The sequence below is a fragment of the Scophthalmus maximus genome, chromosome 20 (genome assembly GCF_022379125.1).
Source record: "Scophthalmus maximus strain ysfricsl-2021 chromosome 20, ASM2237912v1, whole genome shotgun sequence".
Classification (NCBI taxonomy): Eukaryota; Metazoa; Chordata; class Actinopteri; order Pleuronectiformes; family Scophthalmidae; genus Scophthalmus; species Scophthalmus maximus.
This window is the reverse complement of record NC_061534.1, coordinates 11,284,732-11,305,371: the sequence shown is the minus strand read 5'-3', so window position 1 is coordinate 11,305,371 and position 20,640 is coordinate 11,284,732. Positions and strand designations below refer to the sequence as shown.

Genomic DNA, 20,640 nt, shown 5'->3' with positions numbered 1-20,640 from the left:
ACTTTGAGCCTCCAACACATCAATAAATAAAGCACAGTGACACTGATAGAATATCTGCTTTTGTGAAAAATGCTTCATTCAGCACTCGGAGTATGAGGAAACACGGAGGAGTAAAAAAAAATAAGGACTTTTACTTTTACTTTGCAAAAATGCTTTAGATTCAATTCCTCACTTTTGTGGTAGAGCCAGACGAATTCATACCAATCCAACAATGCCACGGTTGACTCATGCTTTCAATATCCTCTGCATTGTGGAGTTGTATGGAGATGAGATAGTAGACGGGGAGAGGAAATGTTGTAGTTATGTGGCAGTGATGTGTCTTCTTGAATTAATTAATGGCCCCCAACTGTCTATTTCATGGCACAAATGAGTGAAATACTGTGTGAGGAGTTGAAGAAGACAGGAAGAGGAGGAGGAGAATGTCTTAAAAATATTTTATGAATGACCTCAAAGGACAATCAAAAGTAAGGATGGGTTGAATTTCAAAGTTTTTTATTTTTTTATTTTTTATTTTCATATTTCTGGGCACGTGCAGCAGCTATTTTCAAGAAGTTAAAGTAACCACCCCGGCTAATGAGAAGCACTCAAGCGATCAATCTCCCCTGGAATCTTTTCATGTGTGTGTTTCACTCCAAACATCCGAATCTTAAGACCTTCAACTGAATGCAGCGAGTTTGGTAGGTGGAGAGACATTCAACTTGTCAGCTCTGCTCCTTCTCAATGCTTCATTTGTCTCGGTAAGGCACAGCTGACAGTGGTGGCTGGTGCATTGAGGAATGCTGCTGCCCCTGCTCCGGCTCCAGGGAAGATTCCAGAGCTCCAGCAGCAAGGTAACAGCTGCTGCCAAGAACAGTCCGCAAGCTACAGCAGTGGCTGCACAGACACTAAAACACCTAAAACATGGCAGCACATCAAGTAGCTGGCTGCTCCACAGACCTACTGTACACTGAAGGTGCTTCTTCAGCTGAATATATTCTGTGAAGAAAAGTGTCATCGTCAACATGGGAGAAGGCTTAGGCAGCAAAATGTGAGCAGACGGACTCGGACTAAATTCTCATACACAGTCATTTATTCAGTCTGCGCACCGTCTCCCAGAAACTACGAAGACGACACAGACTTCTCGGTGCTAGAACTGCTGATATTCAGATTAGTATTTAAAAAAAAAAACAAACAGCCTAAAACATAGAACCACCCTGATGAAAAGGCCTGGCAGAAAGCTTTCATTTGTCATTTACATGTATGCAGTAAAGTGAGTCTATTTTGATTTTGGACATTTGGTTGAATTAAAGACATTTGAAGAAGTCTTACAGGCTGTGCACATTTTTCATTATTTCCTTATTCATTTTATTTTATTTTTTCCCACCAGGGGTTTCCACAGCCTCCACTGATATTTATGGGACAGATAAAATGGAGACAACTGAGCCCCATCTACACTAATGTCAAAAAAGTATTGATAGTGCAACATGAAAATAGTGAATATTAATGGCTCCTGTCACTCCCACTCCCCACTACTGTTTGTCTTACTTTGATTTGGGGGATAATCATGCCTCAGATCTGCTTTTTTCCACAGATATAAACAGGAAGTAAACAGATTTGTGATGAACCACACAGGAAATTATATTCTCAGAATGTGAAACTCACACTGAATCGCAGACTATGTGTGTATCATGTCTGTGTGCTGTGGCTCTGAGAAACAGAATTCCTTTTACAGTTTAAATGTTTCTTTTTCAGTTTCTTTTTCCTGTGGATTCGATTGAGATTTCCCAAAATTTGGCCAGACAAGCTTATCAAACGACGTTACATCCTGTAAAATCATATTACACATGATCTCATACCATCTGAGGCCAGAGGAGTCTGCTCTGTGTTGCCGGGCAGCCGGGAGGGCCTGAGGGAGGCGTGAGCAGCCTGGGTAGCAGCCCGGAGTTTGGGGAGGGTCAGGGCCTCGCCGTGGTCCCTCAGTGAGTGCTCCTTCAGCAGGCTGATGGTCATGGAGGAGAAGGGGCACGACAAGCATTTGTATGTGTGCTGCTCGCCTGGAAGACAAGGAAGCATCACAAGTCAACAACTTTATTAAAATACACAAAAGGAGTATAAGATGAGGATTAGTGGCGATCTATAAATCGTTGAAGAAAAAAAAAACATGGCAACACGCCCTCCACCACAAACAAAGCTATTCCCCTCTGAGCCCGGCTGCAACAATTATGTCACCTTGCCCTTACTTGATGCTCCCCTCGGATTAATTAGCGTAATGTTGATAGAAAAAAAAGAAAAAAAATTCGATCAAAAGTTTCATGAAAGTTTAAACAGAGTGTATTGAGGTGTCACACATCAAGTCAGGTCCACATTCAAACTCTTCTTTTCTCTTCGGCAAATATACTGTACAGATTAAAAGCGCAGTATTTTGGAAAAACTCATGCTACAAATTCAAGTATTCAGCTGTTTTTTGTTGTTGCTTCACAGTGACATCTGACCTGACACAAAGACTGAGATTAAATGTTTTGTGTTGACGACAAAGCACGTTATTTCACCGATTGATGCTGCTCTGGTTTAAGACTGCACTACAGCTGTAATTGGCTAATATGTGTGTTTCTGGCAAACGCTTTGGTAAAGTCTTTATTTTTTCCCCCCCATGGGCCATTCATCCACATGTTTGCTTCACAACATATTTCAAGCAGCATCCTGCTGAGTGAAGCCATCGCAACCAAGTCTGACCGGACTGCACCATGTCCTTCTCCAGAAGTCTCTTCCTTTTTTTTTAAACTGCTTCTAGTAAAAACAAATCATTTGGGATAAGACATCGTCTGGATTTGGAAGCATCCATGCCAAATGTTTCCTTAGCCCGCTGGACTAAAAGCAACTCTACTTTTCAAATGTAATCGCAACTCAAAATTGGTTTGTGTCATTTTTCCATAGCGGTTGTTAAGTCTTACTGCTGCTTCTTGTTCTCTCCAACCAGACAGTTGAGAGCACTCAAATGATGATTAAAAATTGTGTTTTTCTAGTTGGCCAGTTCTGTGATTGTTTATTTTGCCGGTTTATTGATTACTCAGGTGGAGCTTCTTGTTTTTTGTTTTCTTGGCATTTCTTGAATGCCTATGTCTTTGCATGCCCCCACCTCTGTAGCACGCTGAGGATTTCTTTAACATATTCCAATATATGCAATATTAGCAATAAATTAATCTGGGCTGTTTCTGCTAAACTTTGATTCCTCCAAATTTGATTCCTTTGGATGTGCTTAATTAGAGTGTGTCTAATGCACTCAGTGAATGGTGAAGCTGCTCCGCGAGATAATCCACTGGTTGCAGTGTGCTGGAGAAGCTAAATCAAGCACAGCATCGTTATGTGCAAGATGATAAACAGGAGGCTGCTTTTCTTGCCCGGGAATAACTTGTTAGTCATGGGCACAGCTGTAAGATGTGATTGAATGTATTTGTGTGCGTGTGTGTGTGTTGTTACCTGTGTGTGCCTTATGCAGGTGGCTCTTCAAGCGACTCACGTAGGCAGATTTAAAGGGGCAGAGCTTGCACTTGAAGGGCTTGTGGTGCCCATGGTGAGACTGCACATGTCTGTCCAGACTGGAAGAAAAAAAAAAAAAGATAGAAGGGAGCATATGAGATAAGAGGATGAACCAAAACAACACGAAATGAGGACAAAAGGATCGCTGATAAAGAGAGAATGTGATGAGAATAGGGTAGAGGGAGGACAGAGGGAGCTCTGCTCTACAGCATCCACCTTGATAATTTTCAACAGCAGCATCTAAAGCACTCGACACTGTTTAGCTCACAAACAACAGCTGCGCATTTCCAATGACTACAGAACAAGGAGCCATGGGGTGAACTCATCTACCCACAATCCCCTGGTGGGAATGAGTGTGTGAGGGCCTGTGGGGACGGTGGCTGTGTTTTTAATGCCGGCCTCCTAGGTGGCATGGGAATGCGGCTTCTTTCTGGGTCAGGGCACATACAGTACAGAAGGATTACACCTGAGAGCTCAGAGGTGATGAGGACTCTCTCTTTCCCTTTTGCTCTGCATCTTCTGTGATGGATAAAACACATTATTGTACCATTGCAAGATGTCTGTATAAGGTTCGTCTTTCTCGAACAGGGAATCTTCAAGGAGATTGAAGAAGCGAATGCGACAGGGTAAACAGAACAAGGTGTAAAAATGTGCTCAACATCCAGTTGGTCTGTAAAACAAGGTGGAGTAAGTAAGACTTGTAAAGTGTGAACGTTAATAAAATAAACTGCGACAGTTTATACAGCAACAAGCAACAGCTGCACATTTCCAGGACTTATTTTTGCTGTCAAGAAATAAGCCTTGCACAATTCCAATATCTTGCCCATGGCAACATATAGCACGTATTGTAAAAGTGTGTGGCAAAGCAAATGTATCACAGAAGAAAGATGACACAGTTAATACATGGCTTTGTATTACCACTAGATTATTCTGGATTATTCTGGTTGATGTCTCAAAATGGAACTAAATCTGAGAGGAACAGAGACATCGTGAGCTTTGAAAGTTACAAGCAGATCAAACCCTGTTTGGAGTTTTATCTATATTTGGCATTTTGACAGCCGTGGCTATTCAGTGTCTCCATCTCAGCGTATAGTCACACTTTTGGTTAAAACACATTTTCAGAATAAAAAAAATTTAAAAAATCAGTGTGGCAGCCACAGTCACCTGAAAAACAACAGCAGTGGAGAGCTACTTGTGCCATGATCAACAAAACAACAACAACTTTTTGTTAAAACAACAGAGTAAAAAGATACAGCAGTGGGTTTTGTGTTGTATTAATGACAGTGTAGCTACTCAGTGAGTCTTTGTTGTAGTATTAAAGTTCTGTCAGGACAGATATGCAACGGAGCATTAACAGATCAACACACAAACACGGTTAGGAGGACATTTCTTTCTCGCAAAACCGGACTCAGTTGTGGGCGTAAAATCTCCTGCGACCGGTTGGGGCGAGAGGAGAGAAATGGGGGAGAGAAGAGATTTGTAAAGCCCCACATTATGAACAGGGGACTCTACTGTAGAAACACAATGGTAAACACTGCTCCGTCCTACTTACTTGTGCCTGAAGGGTGAGACGAACTGGCAGTACTGGCAGCTGTATTTGTCCTCTCTGCTGAACAAGGCCATGGCTGAGTGGCTCCTCTCGTGGGACCTCAGTCCCTGCATGGACATGAAGACTCGGTCGCACTGGGCACAGGGGTGACCCCCTGCCGCCAACCGCTGCTTCAGTTGGTCCTCTGACACCGCGGCCGCCGCGAGGGCCTCCACACTTTCCTCAACAGCATCTGTTTCTGGATCAACCGTCTCCATGGCAACGGCAACACCGCCAGAAGCTGTGGAAACCAAGGATGGGCTCATTGTTGCAGCTTCCGGTCCCTCCAGGCCATCGGCGTCAGCCGCTTCGTCGCCCTCCAGGCCGCCATTAGTCAGGCTCTCTGAGGGCAAGGTCAGGGGGACCTCACTGACCTCCTGCTGCAAAACAAAGAGGAGGAGTCTCAGGCGTACAGTAGTTTCTGTGCCTGTGGATTCAAAAATAAGACTTTGGTTATGTGGACACTTAAGGAAGAAGGAAGATTAAGCAACACTTTTCATCTGGAGAGTTGTGCCAAGATGACAAACTTGCTTATTTCTCAGAGTCGGACACCTTTAGATCATGTTAACAGTGCATGAGCAGCAGTTAATTGTCTAACACCAACGGTTTTGTCCGTGCTGTATAATAACAATCATTTGAATTTATATTAAAAAAAAGTTACATTTTAGTTAGACCTCTCTCTTAAAAGCTGCAGTGTGATGCTGTATGGGCATACGAAGAAACACAAAGAAGTGTTTCCCATCCACAAACGAATGATAAAGGGGAAAAAACATGACTGATTTAAGTCCAGTGTGGGCAAGACTGAATGATAATTTCAGCCAACGTCCAACTCCAACCCTAACCCTGACCTGATACTCTGTCAGTAAACAGTATTTCTGGACAGATGTTTTTCAGTTGATATTGATTTGATTGTTGAAGTAGAATTTGACAAGAAGATTCAAGCCCAAACCTTTGAATCTGGCCAGGAGCATTTTTTTAATATTATTCCTAAAATCTCCTCCTCAGATTAAAGGCCTGATGATGATGCTAAAATCAAGGATACAAAACAAGTCAGAACAGCAACAGTGCCAAAACAGTATACCATACACGTCTTAATATCTACCGACAATAACAAGTGCAAAACAAAACTCCGCCATCAGTTTCTATGCGTCCCTCATCTGCCGGGTTGCAGACCGGCTTCTGCAGTCGTCCCAAGCGGACAGACGATCACCGTGACTGTTTTATTGCCCCAAGGAAGCTCATTCTCTCCTGTGGAATGACCTGACCCTGCACTTCGCGCAGCCATAAATAAGATGTGGCATCCACAGGCCCAACCTTGCCATCCAGTCTGCCCTGACTGCACTGTCAGCCTGTTCTTCATCCAACTCGATCAGTAACCGCTGCAGCTCGAGAATTCAAACAGGACAGCAGGGTGATGATGATAATATAAAAAAGCAACATTAATTTTTAGCATCTGCAAAATGTAAAAGACACAATATTTTCCGTCTGGCGATGGTGTTGCACATGGTCATTATACTGTGGGCCATAAATGCTTACAGGTAACCCAAAGCCTGACATTGTTACTGCCGTTAGCTGTACAGAAAATAAAAGCATTTTATTGGCAGATCTCAGTTGCCACAATGAGTTAAGTGCATCTTCACTCTCGGTGATTCCAACCATCTCATCTTAAATACATAAAAAGAACAAGAGTGAGGGTCTGACAGAAGAAGCAGGCCTCCGTCGGGGTGAGGCGTTGGATCCTTTGGCTTTCTCCCCTCACTGGCAGCCTCAGTGGAATACTAATGTTCGAATGGTTACCCGCCGCTGCCCTAAAAGTTATGGCTCACCACCCCCTCTGATACTCCACTGCAATGGGACAGCATTGCTTGTTTTCTCTGGGGGAGCTGACAGACCATCTACCCTGTCAGTAATAAACAAAATGGGAAACGGAACCTATAAGCCCAGTAAAACAGATCGCTGCAGAGCTACGGGCACAGGAGTTAATAATTGTGATACAGAAACACTGGGCACAGAAAAAAAGTGGGTCTTTCAAGTGTCGGTAATGTTTAAATTGGGAGTAAATAATACACACTGCGCGTTTGCAGCTGTTAGCTTAGCTTAGTATTAAGAGTAGAAAGAGGGGGGGCCTTAAAGCATTAATTTCCACCTTTTCCCGGTCTTTATTATACACTAAGCCAACCTGCCACTGGCAGCGGCCTCATATTTAACGGACACCGGACACATGGGAATGACGTCAATCCTCTTATCTACCTGCCAGCAAGAAGAAGTGTTTCCCAAATTATGATCTGATATTGTTCCTGCGATTACTGCTTTAACACATTTTACGGGCAAGTAAACAGCATAGGCCATTGTACATGGAAAACATTATGCAAATAGATATTTAGATAAGAAATGTCTTCAATTTCCCTACAATAAATATTCTAAATTCACGGTGGTGAATAAAGAATAATAATTCAGATTTATTCTAACTGTACGTTGACATCATTTGATTTAGACATGTTTTATATAAACACGTTCTAACGATTACGTACAAACTCAATGCATCCGAGGTTCCCAGCTGAAATGCTATACAGTGACAGCGTCAAAGAAATCTAAGGCTAAATCCAGCTCCGTTTACCTTGACGTGTCCCTCTTTGACCTCTCCATACTGGACGTGCTTCCTCAGGTGGTTGCAGATGGCTCGGAGGGTGGGGTGCACCTCTATGCAGAAGTTACACCTGAATCCTACGGGGGCGTTATTTACGGGACTCTCCTGTTCGGAAAGAACCACTGTAAGTCACAGTTTTTGTTCTCTTTTTGTTTGACATCTTTTTAAATTGTGTTTGAAAATGATTTGTGATGAGGAGGTTTATCTTAAATTCTTTCATTTAACCTTTTAAGGCCAATAATTAAGCCAGCTGACGTATTTGCCAGTCAGACACCTTTTTTTTGTGATATAATGAATTAACACAATACTGTCAGAGATGGATTATGAGGGCATGTTTGTCTTCCAGGAGACAAGGAACAACTGTAGTGTAATAGACTGTAGTAGCCGGTGACTACTTCGTCAGATGATTTACAGTACGCGCTCAGATAAAGTAATGGTAAAGGGGTAATTAAATCATACTTTTCTTTTATTTAAAAGGTTTTATAAAGAGTTGTAGCTCCCTCACCTTCTCGGGTTTGGTGTCAGGTAGCTCCGCAGCTTTCTGTTTGCTGAGGAGCTGCTTCCTCCTCTCCTGCCTCATGGCCCTCTTCTGAAACTCCTCGTTGTGATTCAGCAGATGTCTGGCCAGGAGTGGGAGAGCCAGGAACTTCAGCTCACAGTGAGAACACTGGTACAAGTCAGAGTCCTCGTCCCCAGGACTGGGTGACATCACAAAGTCCCTCTTCAAGTCATTGCTGTGGTGTTCGTTGTAGTGCATAGAGAGCAGCTCGCCAGTGCTGAAGGACAACCCGAAACATTTTAGACACTTGAATGGCAGCCAGTCGTCCTCTCCGTCCTGCTCGGGTTCGAGCGGAACCTCCAGCACTTCCTTGTCTTCCTCTGCCACTGCGCTGGCGTCACTCTTCTCCGGTTCTTTGGCATAGATAACGGTAAAGAAGCGACCGAGCTTGCTAGAATGCTGCTTCTTGGGGAAGACACCTGGGTGGCGCTTGATGTAATGTGAGACGATGCTCTTCCTGCTGAAGGCCTGGAAGGCACAAAGAGAACACCTCCGACTGTCCACAGCCAAGCGCAGGTCCTCGCTCATTTCCGGGGTCTCCCCTTCGGATATCGGGGGTGCTATCACTTTGTTGGGCTTTTCAGTTAAAGTCTTGGAAGCAGCCAGACAATGGGTATAATAAGCATCAATGTCATGACGCTTTTGGTAGTGCGCCGCCAGGCCTTTGCGTATCGGATTTGTGTATGAACACAGAGCACATTTGAAGACATTGTTTTTACCCTCCGGCTGAGCGCGGACATTGTTGTGCTTGATGCGGTAGTGTCGAGCGATGCCTTTCCTGGTGGAACAGAAGTACTTGCAGAGCTGACAGTTGAATATAGCATGTTTTTCTGTCTTATTGATGGGTAACTGGGAGAGGGCAATGTCCAATTCACTGACCTCCTGGACTTTTGCTGTACTTGATATATTACTAGCGCTGCATTCAGCTACTGGCTCAGTGTCTTTACCGGAAGAGAAATTTGTCAGAGAAGGCATGAAAATATCAGAGGCCGACTGATTGTGATACTTCTCGTAATGAATTTTGAGTTTCTCCAGTGTCCCGTGTGTGTACGGGCACATTTTGCATCTGTACGCGCCATAGCCCTGCCTCTGGGTTTTGCACTTGTCATCGCCTTCATTTAAGTCAGGCATTTGCTCTATATCATCTGCAAAATCTTCTGCGGTGACTTTCACTAACGGGTGTCTTTTCTGATAGTGAGTTAGGACGCCGTGGATTCGAGAGTTCACGTATGGACAGTGACGACATTTATACACAGAACTCGGGTTAATGTCTGCCTCCTGTGCAAAATCAGCAGCTTTTACTTTCATGCCTGGGTGCTTCTTTCCATAGTGAGTGAGGAGGCCATGGAGACTGTTGTACTCTGACAGACATACAGTACACTGATAAGGATTGTTAGAGATGGAAAGACGTGGGTGGGAAGGATGGGGACTGCTTTCCTGATGTTGGATGGCGATGGCCAGCGCCCCATCATCTTCAACAGACTGAAAATTGAAAGATGCATGTTCTTTGGCGACCTGCTGGTCGATCTTTTCAGCTGAGCCATTCCCTTTGATGATATCCAAGAGCACAGATTCATCCCCTTTGATGGCCCAGGGGTGGACTGCCTGGTAGTGACTGGTGATGTCCCATATTGTACAGGCCTCGAAGGCACAGTCTCTACATTTGTAATGCTTAGATTCCATATTGCCCCCCTGTTGCTGTGTGGTTTCTGGCCCAGCCCACAGCTTGCTGGCCATGTACGTGTAATCGACATTGTGCTCAGGATGGCGTCTTTGGTAGTGGAGCAGCAGGCCCTGGGGTTCCGCATGGGAGTAAATGCACCATTCACAGTGGTAGCCAGCCTCCAGAATGCCATCTTGGTAAGCCCAGTGTAAAATTGTCATGGCTGTGGCTTTCACAGTGGGGTGCTCTTTCTTCAGATGCTTCTTCAGGGCATAGACATAGGGGGACGTGTATGAACAGTGTCTGCACTTGAGGGAACGAAGGGGCGTCGCATTTTCAGGGTCCGGAGCTGCAGGGACCACGGCAGAAGAGACACTACCCGACTGAACCATCTGCGCACGCTCACGCTGACTCCGGACTACTGCAGTGTGACGACGTACAAGGTCGGCGTTGGCCTTGGTTTCCCTGTGCTTCTTCTGGTAATGAATAAGCACTCCTTTTACGGTGCGGTTGCCATAATCACAGTGCTGACAAAAGAACAGCTCATCCTCACCTTTCTCACCGCTGCCTTGTTTAGGGCTCGAATTGTTCGATCCATCGTGACCATTATTCTGAAATTGCTTCAAAAATTGTTTGGGAGCCGCGATTTGCAGTTCATCCATTAATTTAATCAAACCAGGGGTGGGGGCGCCATGTTTGATATACTTTGCTGTCACTTTTACTTCCGGGTGTCTTTTTTGATAATGGACCAACACACCAACAACAGATCTGTTGCTGTACACACAATGCTTACAGTAGTACATTTCTTCATCTGATCCATACAGTGCTGCGCTCGACTGTTTCTGAGGCGTAGACATACTGAGGTTAAATGAAGAGTTGGCTGCAGGCTGCGACTGATCCACCGACATGACCTTCATGGTTTTCTGTATACGGAAATAAGACGCCTTTTGCTCTGGGTGCTTCTTCTGGTAGTGGACCAAAACAGAGTGCATGTTGGGGCTGGCAAAGGAACACACGTCGCAATCGTAGACTACAACGTTACCACCCACAGCTTCTTTGAGTGGGTCCGCCTCGGTGCCACTTTCAGGGGTCTTGGAAACAGTTTTCTGCACGGGGCTGGAGGAGGACCTGGGCGTTGATGTGGCCGAATTCAGAGTCTTGGGGCCGGAGTTTAAAATTTCTCTCAGAGTTTGCGATTCCCCCGCTTTGTGGGGCTGCTCCACTATATAGCTGGAGAAGATCATGGCATTATTTATTTTCACGGTGGGATGCATTCTTTGGTAATGGGGCATTAGGCTCCTGACATTGGGGCTTGTATATGAACAAAAGCGGCACAAGTATAACAGATGTGGCTGGTTGAAGTTGAGCACGTTGCTTGCCTCAGGATGATGATCCATGTAGTGTTGGTGTAGATCATTGTAGTTTGTGTATTCAATGTAGCACTCTAAGCAGCGGAAGACTGCACTCTGGTCTTCGGGGTCCAGAATGTATTTAAAGCTGAACTTGATGTAAGGATGCATCCTCTGGTAATGGGTGCTGACGCTACGAGCTGACTTGTTGTGGTAATCACAGTGTTTACAGTAAAAACGCGCAGTTCCTGTTTCCTCTGAATATTCAGTGCTGTCTTGCACTGCACTGTCACTGGGATCCGCAGAGATGTTTTCACTATCATCCGAGAGAGTCAGTGATATAGGAATGTTTCTGGGTTTTGACTTGGGGTTGCTTTTTCTTTTCCCTATTCTGCCTCCCTCGTGAGAGATCGACGATTCTCTTGCATTAAGTGTGTTGTAGGCAAAAACTGGGTTCCTGCCTTCTTTATCAGCACCGGTGTGATTTTCTCCTGCTTCTTCATCATCCATGTCATCCAGATTTATGACCATGTCCTGTTGGCTTTGGCTTATTTTGCTTTGAAGGTTACTGGCAATCTCATCAATTCGTGTTCTCTTCTTGACTGAGGATAAGTCCAAAGGCAAGTCATTAATGGACTTCCTGGCTCTTTTCCCTGTTACAAGGGGCTTTTTGGTGGCAAGTCCTAAAATGGAGGTCTGGGTTTTTTGTAGAAAGATTGGAGAAGCGTCCACTTCAGAGTCTGGCTGGTCAGTCAGCTGGCTTTCGAAGACAGAGGGATCTAGGTCATCACAGTATGAATGCTTATGCTGCTGGTGAACCCTCAGGCCTTTCAGAGTGGTGGTGGAAAAGCTGCAGAGTGTGCAGCGATGAGGGTTCTGCTGGTCGTTTGGCGTGCTGGTCATCTTTTTTCCATTGACTTTGGAGCTTACGTTGCCCCCATTGACTGGCTCTTCGGCTTTGTCATTGTGAGGTTCCGGACTATCACTCGTTAGGTCCATGGTCTCTAAATCTGAGGAGTTGTGGCTCTGCTTGTGCGTGCCTAGTTTAAGAGGGCTGGTGCAAATAAACGGACATTCATCGCATTTATACACTGTGGTTTTGCCAGAGAGGTGAATGTTTTCGATGTGGCGGGAGATGCTGCGCCTGTGCATGGTGAGGAAGGAGCAGAAGGGGCACTGAAAGCGGTTCATGTACTTTCTGAAAGGTATTCCTTTCGTCTCCAGTAATTTGTTATCCTCATCGGTTAAAAGCTGCTTTGCATCTGCTGACAGGGTTCCAGTGTAGCTGGGATCGTCTATATCGCCCAACTCTTCTTCGTCGTCATCCTCCAAGCTGCTCCTAGAGTCTTCCTCATTGAGTAAGTTGGTAACCATGTCTATGACACTGTTGGAGGCATCAGCTGAAGCAAACCTCTTGGACAAAATAGAGGAGCCCGTGCTGTTGGGTGTTACTGCACTCATCTGTGCATAGTGAAAGGATGGGATTTCTGGGACTGTCTTCTCCAATGTTTTTTCCGGCGTTTTCCCCCCCGTCTCCCCCTCCATTTCACAAACACTGGCAAAACCCATCTTAGATCGAGTCGGGCTATGGGGAGAGGAGGGAGAATCTGGTCTGGGTGAGCTTCCGCTTTCTTCCCCTTCCAGCTCTGCAACGGAGGACACTATCTTGACCTTGTCGCTGTGCTCCTTCACCACATGGTTAGTCCAGCTGTCCTTCTGGTCTGTTTGATAGTCACACCATTCACATGCAAATGTTCCCTTCACGAGTGTCCTGGCTGAGTCAGACCGCTCTGCCGTCTCAGCATATTCTGACGGATCTGCCGCGTTCTCTAAGGGAACTTTGCTATGATACATTAGCTGGTGTTTCATCATCCTTGCTCTGCGTGGAGACTTGTATGTGCAGTGCTGACAGGAATACACCTTTGAATGGTCATTGTGCATTATAACGGTGTAGCTGGGCTGCTTAGCGGTCTGTGAGGAGATGCTTTCATCCGAGTCCCCCTCGACAACATTATGCACTTTTTTGGTGTGATTTCTTAAGAATGACTTTGATCTGAAGTAACGGACACAGAACTTGCACTGGTAAAACGGCAGATGGGTTTCAGCTGTCGGCTTGTGTAACGTTTGGTTGGAACCGTCAGCAGAGTTGGGACCTGAAAAAAGAGAAAATATGAGCTGTAAATAGCAAAACAGAAACACTTTTCTGCCATTGTTTAATCTCTCTGTTGCTTTTGTTAATATTTGTAACCACATCCAGTATATAATAAATATATGATCGTTCCACTACAGTGTTCCTTGCAAATTAACTGTAATGTCTGAATTAATGTGGTCGACTTACTCATTCCAGCTTTAGAAGGTGTATAATCCTTGTCATCGTTATCCCCAAATTCCTCATTTTCCTCCTCGTCTTCCTCCTCGTCCTTGAGAGAGTCCGACTCATCTGCATCTGCAGGCTGCAGGAAAGCAGTGTGCACTTCTTGAATGTGGGTTTTCAAGTCATCATATGACTCGGCACGGAAGTCACAGCCATCACACTGCAATACCTCCATCACTAAAGAGAGGGAGCACTCCCTGGAAAATCAGGGAAACCTGCAGAGGGAAAAAGAGAGAGAGAGAAGAAAAAAATCATGAGGACATGCATCATTTTCCAAAGAGCGCACGGTAGAATAAATGTCTAATTCAAGTGGTTGAGAAAGAAAAGAAAAAGCCGTTTATGAGAATCTTGTTAAAGTATTCACAGGAGCCATAGGCTAAAACCAATTAACCGTACAAATTAAGGGGTATTTACTACAGCAGAGTGAGACTCCCATATACCGAAGTATCACAAAGCTTTAAGGCTGAAGGCGTTTCAGGGCTAATATTATCCTGTTAGGCTTCAATAGTCAGTGCCATAGAACATCAAGACAAATACACTTCTATACCCTTTCCACATAACAGCTATAACAGTTACCAGTTAAAATATAATGCTTAAAATGTTTTGTTATTTTGATAATGATTATGTAATTTGAACAAGCTTTTTCATGTTGCGTTTGCAAGACTGTGCTTTAAAGTGACCATTGTTTCCAATGTTGTATTGTTGGGGGAAAAAACATTTTTAGGATAAAAAATACTGCTATTTTACTGTGAATGAGGATGGTCACAAAATCATTTACATTTATTTTCCATCATTGTGTTTATGCTGAGAAATGTCAAATATCAAATATCGCCCAAACACCTCCCAAGCAAACCGTGCAACATTGCGCGTTGAAGATAATTATGCGGATAGGAAAAGTTATGCAGGTCTGCCGAAAATTTCTGCCTTATTATGATGCACCACATGGATGGACAGTCGTGAAATTCATATAAAAATGACTTTGCATCTCTAAAATGACTGATGCTGTCCACAAACCCTGATAGAAAGCCCCACACAACATGACAAAGAGGTGAATTCGACTGATGCTGATGTTACTCAGAATACTAAGAAGGTCCCATTTTTTTGCATAGCATCATTCAAAGAAGAATGGAGGGACTGAGGAGGGATTATGGTCTGATTTGTCCCATTTTTATTACCTTGGGATAAGCAACAGCTGGAGAGCAGCTCCACAGCTCCGTATTTAGAGCAGACTATTCCATCAGATTGTATCAACTGCTCTGAAATAAGATTGAATGAATCAATTGAGAGATGAAGGCTTTATGTCTTTGGGCTTCTCTGCAGTTTGGATTTGGCCAGAAAAAAATGTAAGCTGATGATGTGGCCCATCAGTTCACAGCTCTTTCATCGCGGCTTTCCAATCAATTGTCATCAACTGTCCATCTTGAAAATGTAGCAAGTAGAACTGGCTCACATTTCAACACCTGAACATCACCAACACCAACCATTATACTGGTGCGCCCTCTGGTACAAACACTGTTCCCTAGTGATGTTTCCACATTTCAGGGTGATTACTACCCCAATACACCAAGTTTCTAAAATGGATAAAAGCTGCTCTTAATGCACTGGTGGCTCTTCTCATCCTTATCTCCGAGATGAATCGCCAGCCATTTCCTGTACTGTGTCCACCTGGGTATATAAAAACAAGGAGGGGACTCGGTAGAGCACATAGCTCCACCTAGGACAAACAACCATACACACATTTGTGTGGTTTGTATAACAGAAAAGTAATAAGTAGGTGGTCTGATATCATAAATGGGTTATTTGCTATTTGCTCACCACTTATTGAGAAGCTTGCAGAAATTGCATGTATAATGAAATTCTGATGTCAGAGTACTTAAATCCTCCTGAGGCACTTTTACTTATTATTAATAATATGTACAACTCTGTGTGTGATTTGTCTTCCACCAGATCTGGATAATTTTCTGGATGTGCATTAGATTTTCCACCCTAAATCTCAACACACAAACAACACCCTGATATATTTTTATCCCTGAATTATTTCCTGACAACAATATCAAATAATGCCCCATCTTGCAATGTTAAGGAATGTGATAAAAACAAATTCCTGGATCAGCATCAACATTTTATGGGTTCTTCCCTGGCTCATGTCCCCTCCCTCCACCGACTTCTGTGCAAATCTTTGCAATGTCTTTTGCCTAAACAAACAAACCAACAAAGATGGCACACATTACGCCACATACCTCCACGGCTCCACCAAACAAATATGTTTTGAGTTTTTACAAACCACACATTATTTCTTGAGAAATTGACAAAGACAAAATCTCAACTTGACAAGCTTAATTGAAATCATGAGGAGAATAAAAAGGTGGATGACATATAAGATTAGAGAAAGAAAATTTCAGTTAAATAAAGTCAAATGTGATTTACTATTATAAAGGCAACCAACACTTTCCAAATTAATAACACTCTCCTGAAAGCTGTAAGCCACTTTTCAAAGTACAGCTCACATTTGTTTGTATTTTTTTAGGCAAAGACTGAAGTACTTTGCAAGTATTCAAAGGGGATTAATGGTTCAAATTGTGAGCACCCTTTGTCAATCCATCACATGGCTCATGTTTAGAATCTGACTAAATTCAATCTTACTATAACCTATTAACTCTCTTCATAGTTTTGATTAACTACCCACAGTGAGGATGTTTCGAGTCAGTGGCTGTAATAATACCCATTAATAATAATAATATAATAATAAAATAATAAAAACTATATTTTATCCCAATCCACACTTTGTGCTTCAATTTATATAACAGGCTTCTGTAGCATGTTACTTATCGCAGACTCAGGAGGGCAGCTGGAGGCTACATTTGATACATAACAAACATGAAACTCTCATCAAACTGTTGTCAGTGAAGATGCATTGTGGGTAATGTAGGCATCCAGTTTTGACAAGGAAGAAGAACATGTAGAGTAAAGATGAAAAACAAAAATCCCAAATTGAGTTCAATGCTAAATTTCAATGCTAAACTGGCTGAATGTAATTTTTTCGCCAAAACTTTAAAGAGTTTAACTTGAAAATTAATACTTGTATTAACTTGTTGTGTAAATGTGAACACCAAGACATTGGACTATGTATTTGTAATCAATTCCCACTAGAAAAACCAATGAGAAAAAATTATGTATAATTGAAAGTGGATATTGTGTCACAAAATCAACTTTGATTTGATCAGAACGCAGCTCTAATACCACTATGTAATTCAGCCGGCTGCTCTGGATACGGAAACCAAGACATTTCAAGTGTGATCCAGCCACAGACGGTTGGGAATCCCACCCTGCTTCCCACACCCAACTGGTCTGCCAGTGGAAAGCTCCATGTGAGCCGGCCAAGCCGCCAGTATGTCCCTGAGCAACCAGGGGATCCATTGTTGTCCAGGGTCAGGTTACAGCCTCACCACGAGGCCCCACCCTGCTCTCTTGGCAGTTCACGGCAGTTTTGAACAAAGTTCAGCCTGCTAATGCCAGGTTCCTTGACATGGATATCGAGAGAATCCTTTTTAGACAAGGAGGGGAGATGAATGCCTGGGGAAGAGGCCTCCTACACAACCATAATCTGCCTCAGAGTTGGCGGTGTGTTTTCAGCCAGTCGGTCTCTGCGCCACACCAAGTTAATGGGTGAGATTGTGTCACTGCTTTCATCTAGTCAGCTGGGGCTCTAACAGGCAGCGGCTGAGCTGCTCAGATCCTCCTCTGAGCTGAGCTTCAAGGGCAGCCATTTTAAGAGCTGACAATGTGTGCTTAGGTGTTCAGCCAGCACACAACATGGACCCACAGATCTGATCCCGTTCCTCAAAGGCAGACAGTCTGTCACTGGAGAGCTGCTGACAGAAATGTATCTGCCAGATGCATAGTACTGTACCCAGGCCCTCTTCCCACACTGCTCAGCAGAACTCATCTCCAACTCATGCCAGCCTGATTTTGCCTACTCCTCTCATTTCTCAGAGACATTATCTCTCCCATCAGGACATTTTCGGAGAAATGCTCGAAACCAGGCTCCGAGGGAAGACAGAATAGGTCGGAGCGAGCGGCACGCACCGACACTTGGTGCAGAGAAACTCGGCAGTTGCGTTTTGTAGGACCTGCCAACTACTTTTCACAAGGGGGTCTAAAAATGCGAGGCATGTCTGAACTTCTTTATCCCAGAGCTCTGCAACCCTGAGCCCTGAGGAGAAGACAAGAGGAGAGGGGGCAGGAGAGAAGCAGAAGGAGGGAGCAGGCCTTTAGGGGAAAGGGTGGGAGGGGAAGGGAGGCAGCGAGGGAGTATGACAGAGCCACCTGGAAGACCTTCGGTGGTAAGCAACAGAGGACAAAGCCATCAGACAGGGCTCCCCAGATTCCAAAGTCTACTGACATTTGTTAATCACCAACCGGTCTCTCTGCATCGGTGAGCTCTGCCAGCAGTCACACCCTCTACTCAAACTGGCTGACAGCAGCTGCTCTGTCTGAAAGAGGGCCTTTGAATAAGCCAGCATTAAGCTGATTAGGAGTACAGTGGTTTTGTCCTTAACTGTTGGTTAGTGCGACCATCTCATGCCGTTGTGGCGACAAAAATCCACGGATGTGCTACATTATTATGTGGCCGGCATCGCAGCCACAGATCATTTATCCGGCAAACAAGACAGGACATGCATCTTGTCAACCTGCGCAGCCTCAATAATTAATGCCCCATTGATTGAAAATGACAGTCCTGCTTTTAAAAGGAAAAATACAGTAGCAATAACAGCGGGGAGCCAGAGCCATGGAAATTGATTTTCTTTTGCAGAGATTTGAAGACAACGTCAGAGGAAAATCAATACATTTTTAGTTTCAAGAAAGTTGTGTGTGTGTGAGAGAGAGAAAGAGAAAAGTGCAAAGGTAACAGCATAATAATTCCAATTCTGATCTCTGTGGGCCACTGTGTTCACCTGGTTCGCTCGGAAGAGAGCGAAGAGACCACCGAGAAGGATCTCATTGTTCCTGCGGAAGAACAGAAAATGCTGCGTCACATGGAGCAGGGAGAATTTGCCCTCTTGCACAAACACGAAGTAGAGAGCTGAAGATTGAGATGGCTACTCCCATGCCCTGATGTCAACACTACAGCCCTGGAGAACTCAACACACCAGATCTGAGGGTGTGCTTAACAGTTGCACAAATAACACTCAGTGAAAATCATCATGAAAACCAAACAGATCAACGAGGGCCTGGAATTGACAAGAGTCAAACAGCACCTTCATGACAGAGCCTCAACCAAAAAAGCTTGACAAAAGTGGCACGATATTTGAATTCATATAACCACAAATTCTTTACAGAGGATCTATGGGACAAATTCTCACCAATCACGTGGGTGTATAGGAGTGACTGAATTTTAGTACAACAAAAATACATATTATAAAGCAACATTTTGGATTAAATACGAGAAGTTGCGTGTTTCAAATTCAAGCAGAACCACTATCTAAATATTGAGCTCACCTGGTGATCAAATTCATAATGAATGCTGAATTAACTAAACTCTCTACCCAACCGTCACCTGAATGTTGACAAATTTTAAATCAATGACAAGAGACAAGATGTCTGGTGACAAAGCAAACAGGTTCATAATATACAGTAGCAGCTTTGGCATGCCGGCACACTGACTCCAATTCTGAAAATAACTAATATTTAGATTATTATTAAATCGATCAGTTTTACTGGCAAAATGATCACAACTGGGTGTTTCCCTGCTCTCAGCTATCACCACCCCAACATTTCCACAGAGTCATAATATGCACGTGACTTTTGGACAAATAATTCTACATGTAGGAACTAAATGCTGTGAAATATGACAACCTGGAACGGGATACTGCAATAAAAGAATTAATGGAAGGGTGCAAGTAATGCATTTGGTCAAATATGACGATGAACAATTTACTGCATCGCTTTTACAATAATATCTTTTGGAATGGATAGTTTTAAGAAATGTTTGCATGTAAAAAATTACAAAATCAAACATTGAATTTGAAAACTATTGAAACCCTTTGCCTGAGTAAACTGAATTGATTGGCGAACATTGAATCTGATGAACTCCAAGCACAGCTCGCCACCTACAGTAGGTGATACAATCATTACTCACTGGTCAGGATTGAGGGGAGGATGAATGCAACCAATTTCAGGGAGAACCTGCTCCAGGGTGCAGGCGAGTGCACCTGGAAGATTCAGCGCGACAATGACGTCACGTCTTCAATCAAGTCTCTGACTGTGGCTCAGCCGAAGCCAATAGAACACATGTGGGGGGAGGCCTGAAGATGGCAGTTCAAAATTGGATGGAGCTTGAGTGGATCTGCCAGGAAGATTCGGATAAACTGCCCAAATACAGGTGTGCAGCGCTTGTAGGGTCTTGCCCATGACGAATCAAACCTGTAATTGCAGCCAAAGGGGCTTCTACTGAATAAAAGGATCTCAATACTTTTGTAAATGAGATTTGAGATTTTGATTAGCAATAAATTTGCAAAAATGTCTAACAACATGTCATTATGGGTTATTGAGTGGTATAGATCTTATCTGTTTAAAAGTAAATTGTCAACACGTGATGGGGTCTTGGTTCTTTGAGAAACAACTATAACTGATGCCAACAAAGCAAACTGTAAAACAATATCAAAGCACTTCCAGCCTGAAATTCCAACTCTCTGAAATGTCCTTAAGAATTAGCGGTTAAATCAAGACAAGTTCGGGTGGAAGAGGACAACTTTCAGAGTAAATTTTGCATCTGCTGGACAGAAAGGCAAAACCCCCATGTAACTGCTGCTGGTCCTTGGTAACAAATTTCGTTCCCTCATGTTCTAACATGTTTGAATGACAATAAACGACTGAACTGAAAGGTCCAACAACAGCCGGTGTTGATACACAAACATGGTCTACATGGCAGAGTCATCAGAAGA

General features: G+C 43.8%; 1 protein-coding gene across 1 annotated transcript in view; it reads right to left on the bottom strand.

Moving 5' to 3' along the window:
- Window positions 1-20,640, bottom strand: part of znf462 (zinc finger protein 462) — a 45,998-nt gene that overhangs the window by 10,947 nt on the left and 14,411 nt on the right. The window contains exons 2-7 of the mRNA XM_035609341.2: window positions 13,661-13,911; window positions 8,257-13,475; window positions 7,722-7,856; window positions 5,069-5,484; window positions 3,457-3,575; window positions 1,836-2,033 (exon numbers count right to left, since the gene is read on the bottom strand). Of these exons, the coding sequence (XP_035465234.2) occupies window positions 1,836-2,033; window positions 3,457-3,575; window positions 5,069-5,484; window positions 7,722-7,856; window positions 8,257-13,475; window positions 13,661-13,871 (6,298 nt within the window). The 5' untranslated portion in view covers window positions 13,872-13,911. The remainder of the gene's footprint in view (window positions 1-1,835; window positions 2,034-3,456; window positions 3,576-5,068; window positions 5,485-7,721; window positions 7,857-8,256; window positions 13,476-13,660; window positions 13,912-20,640) is intronic.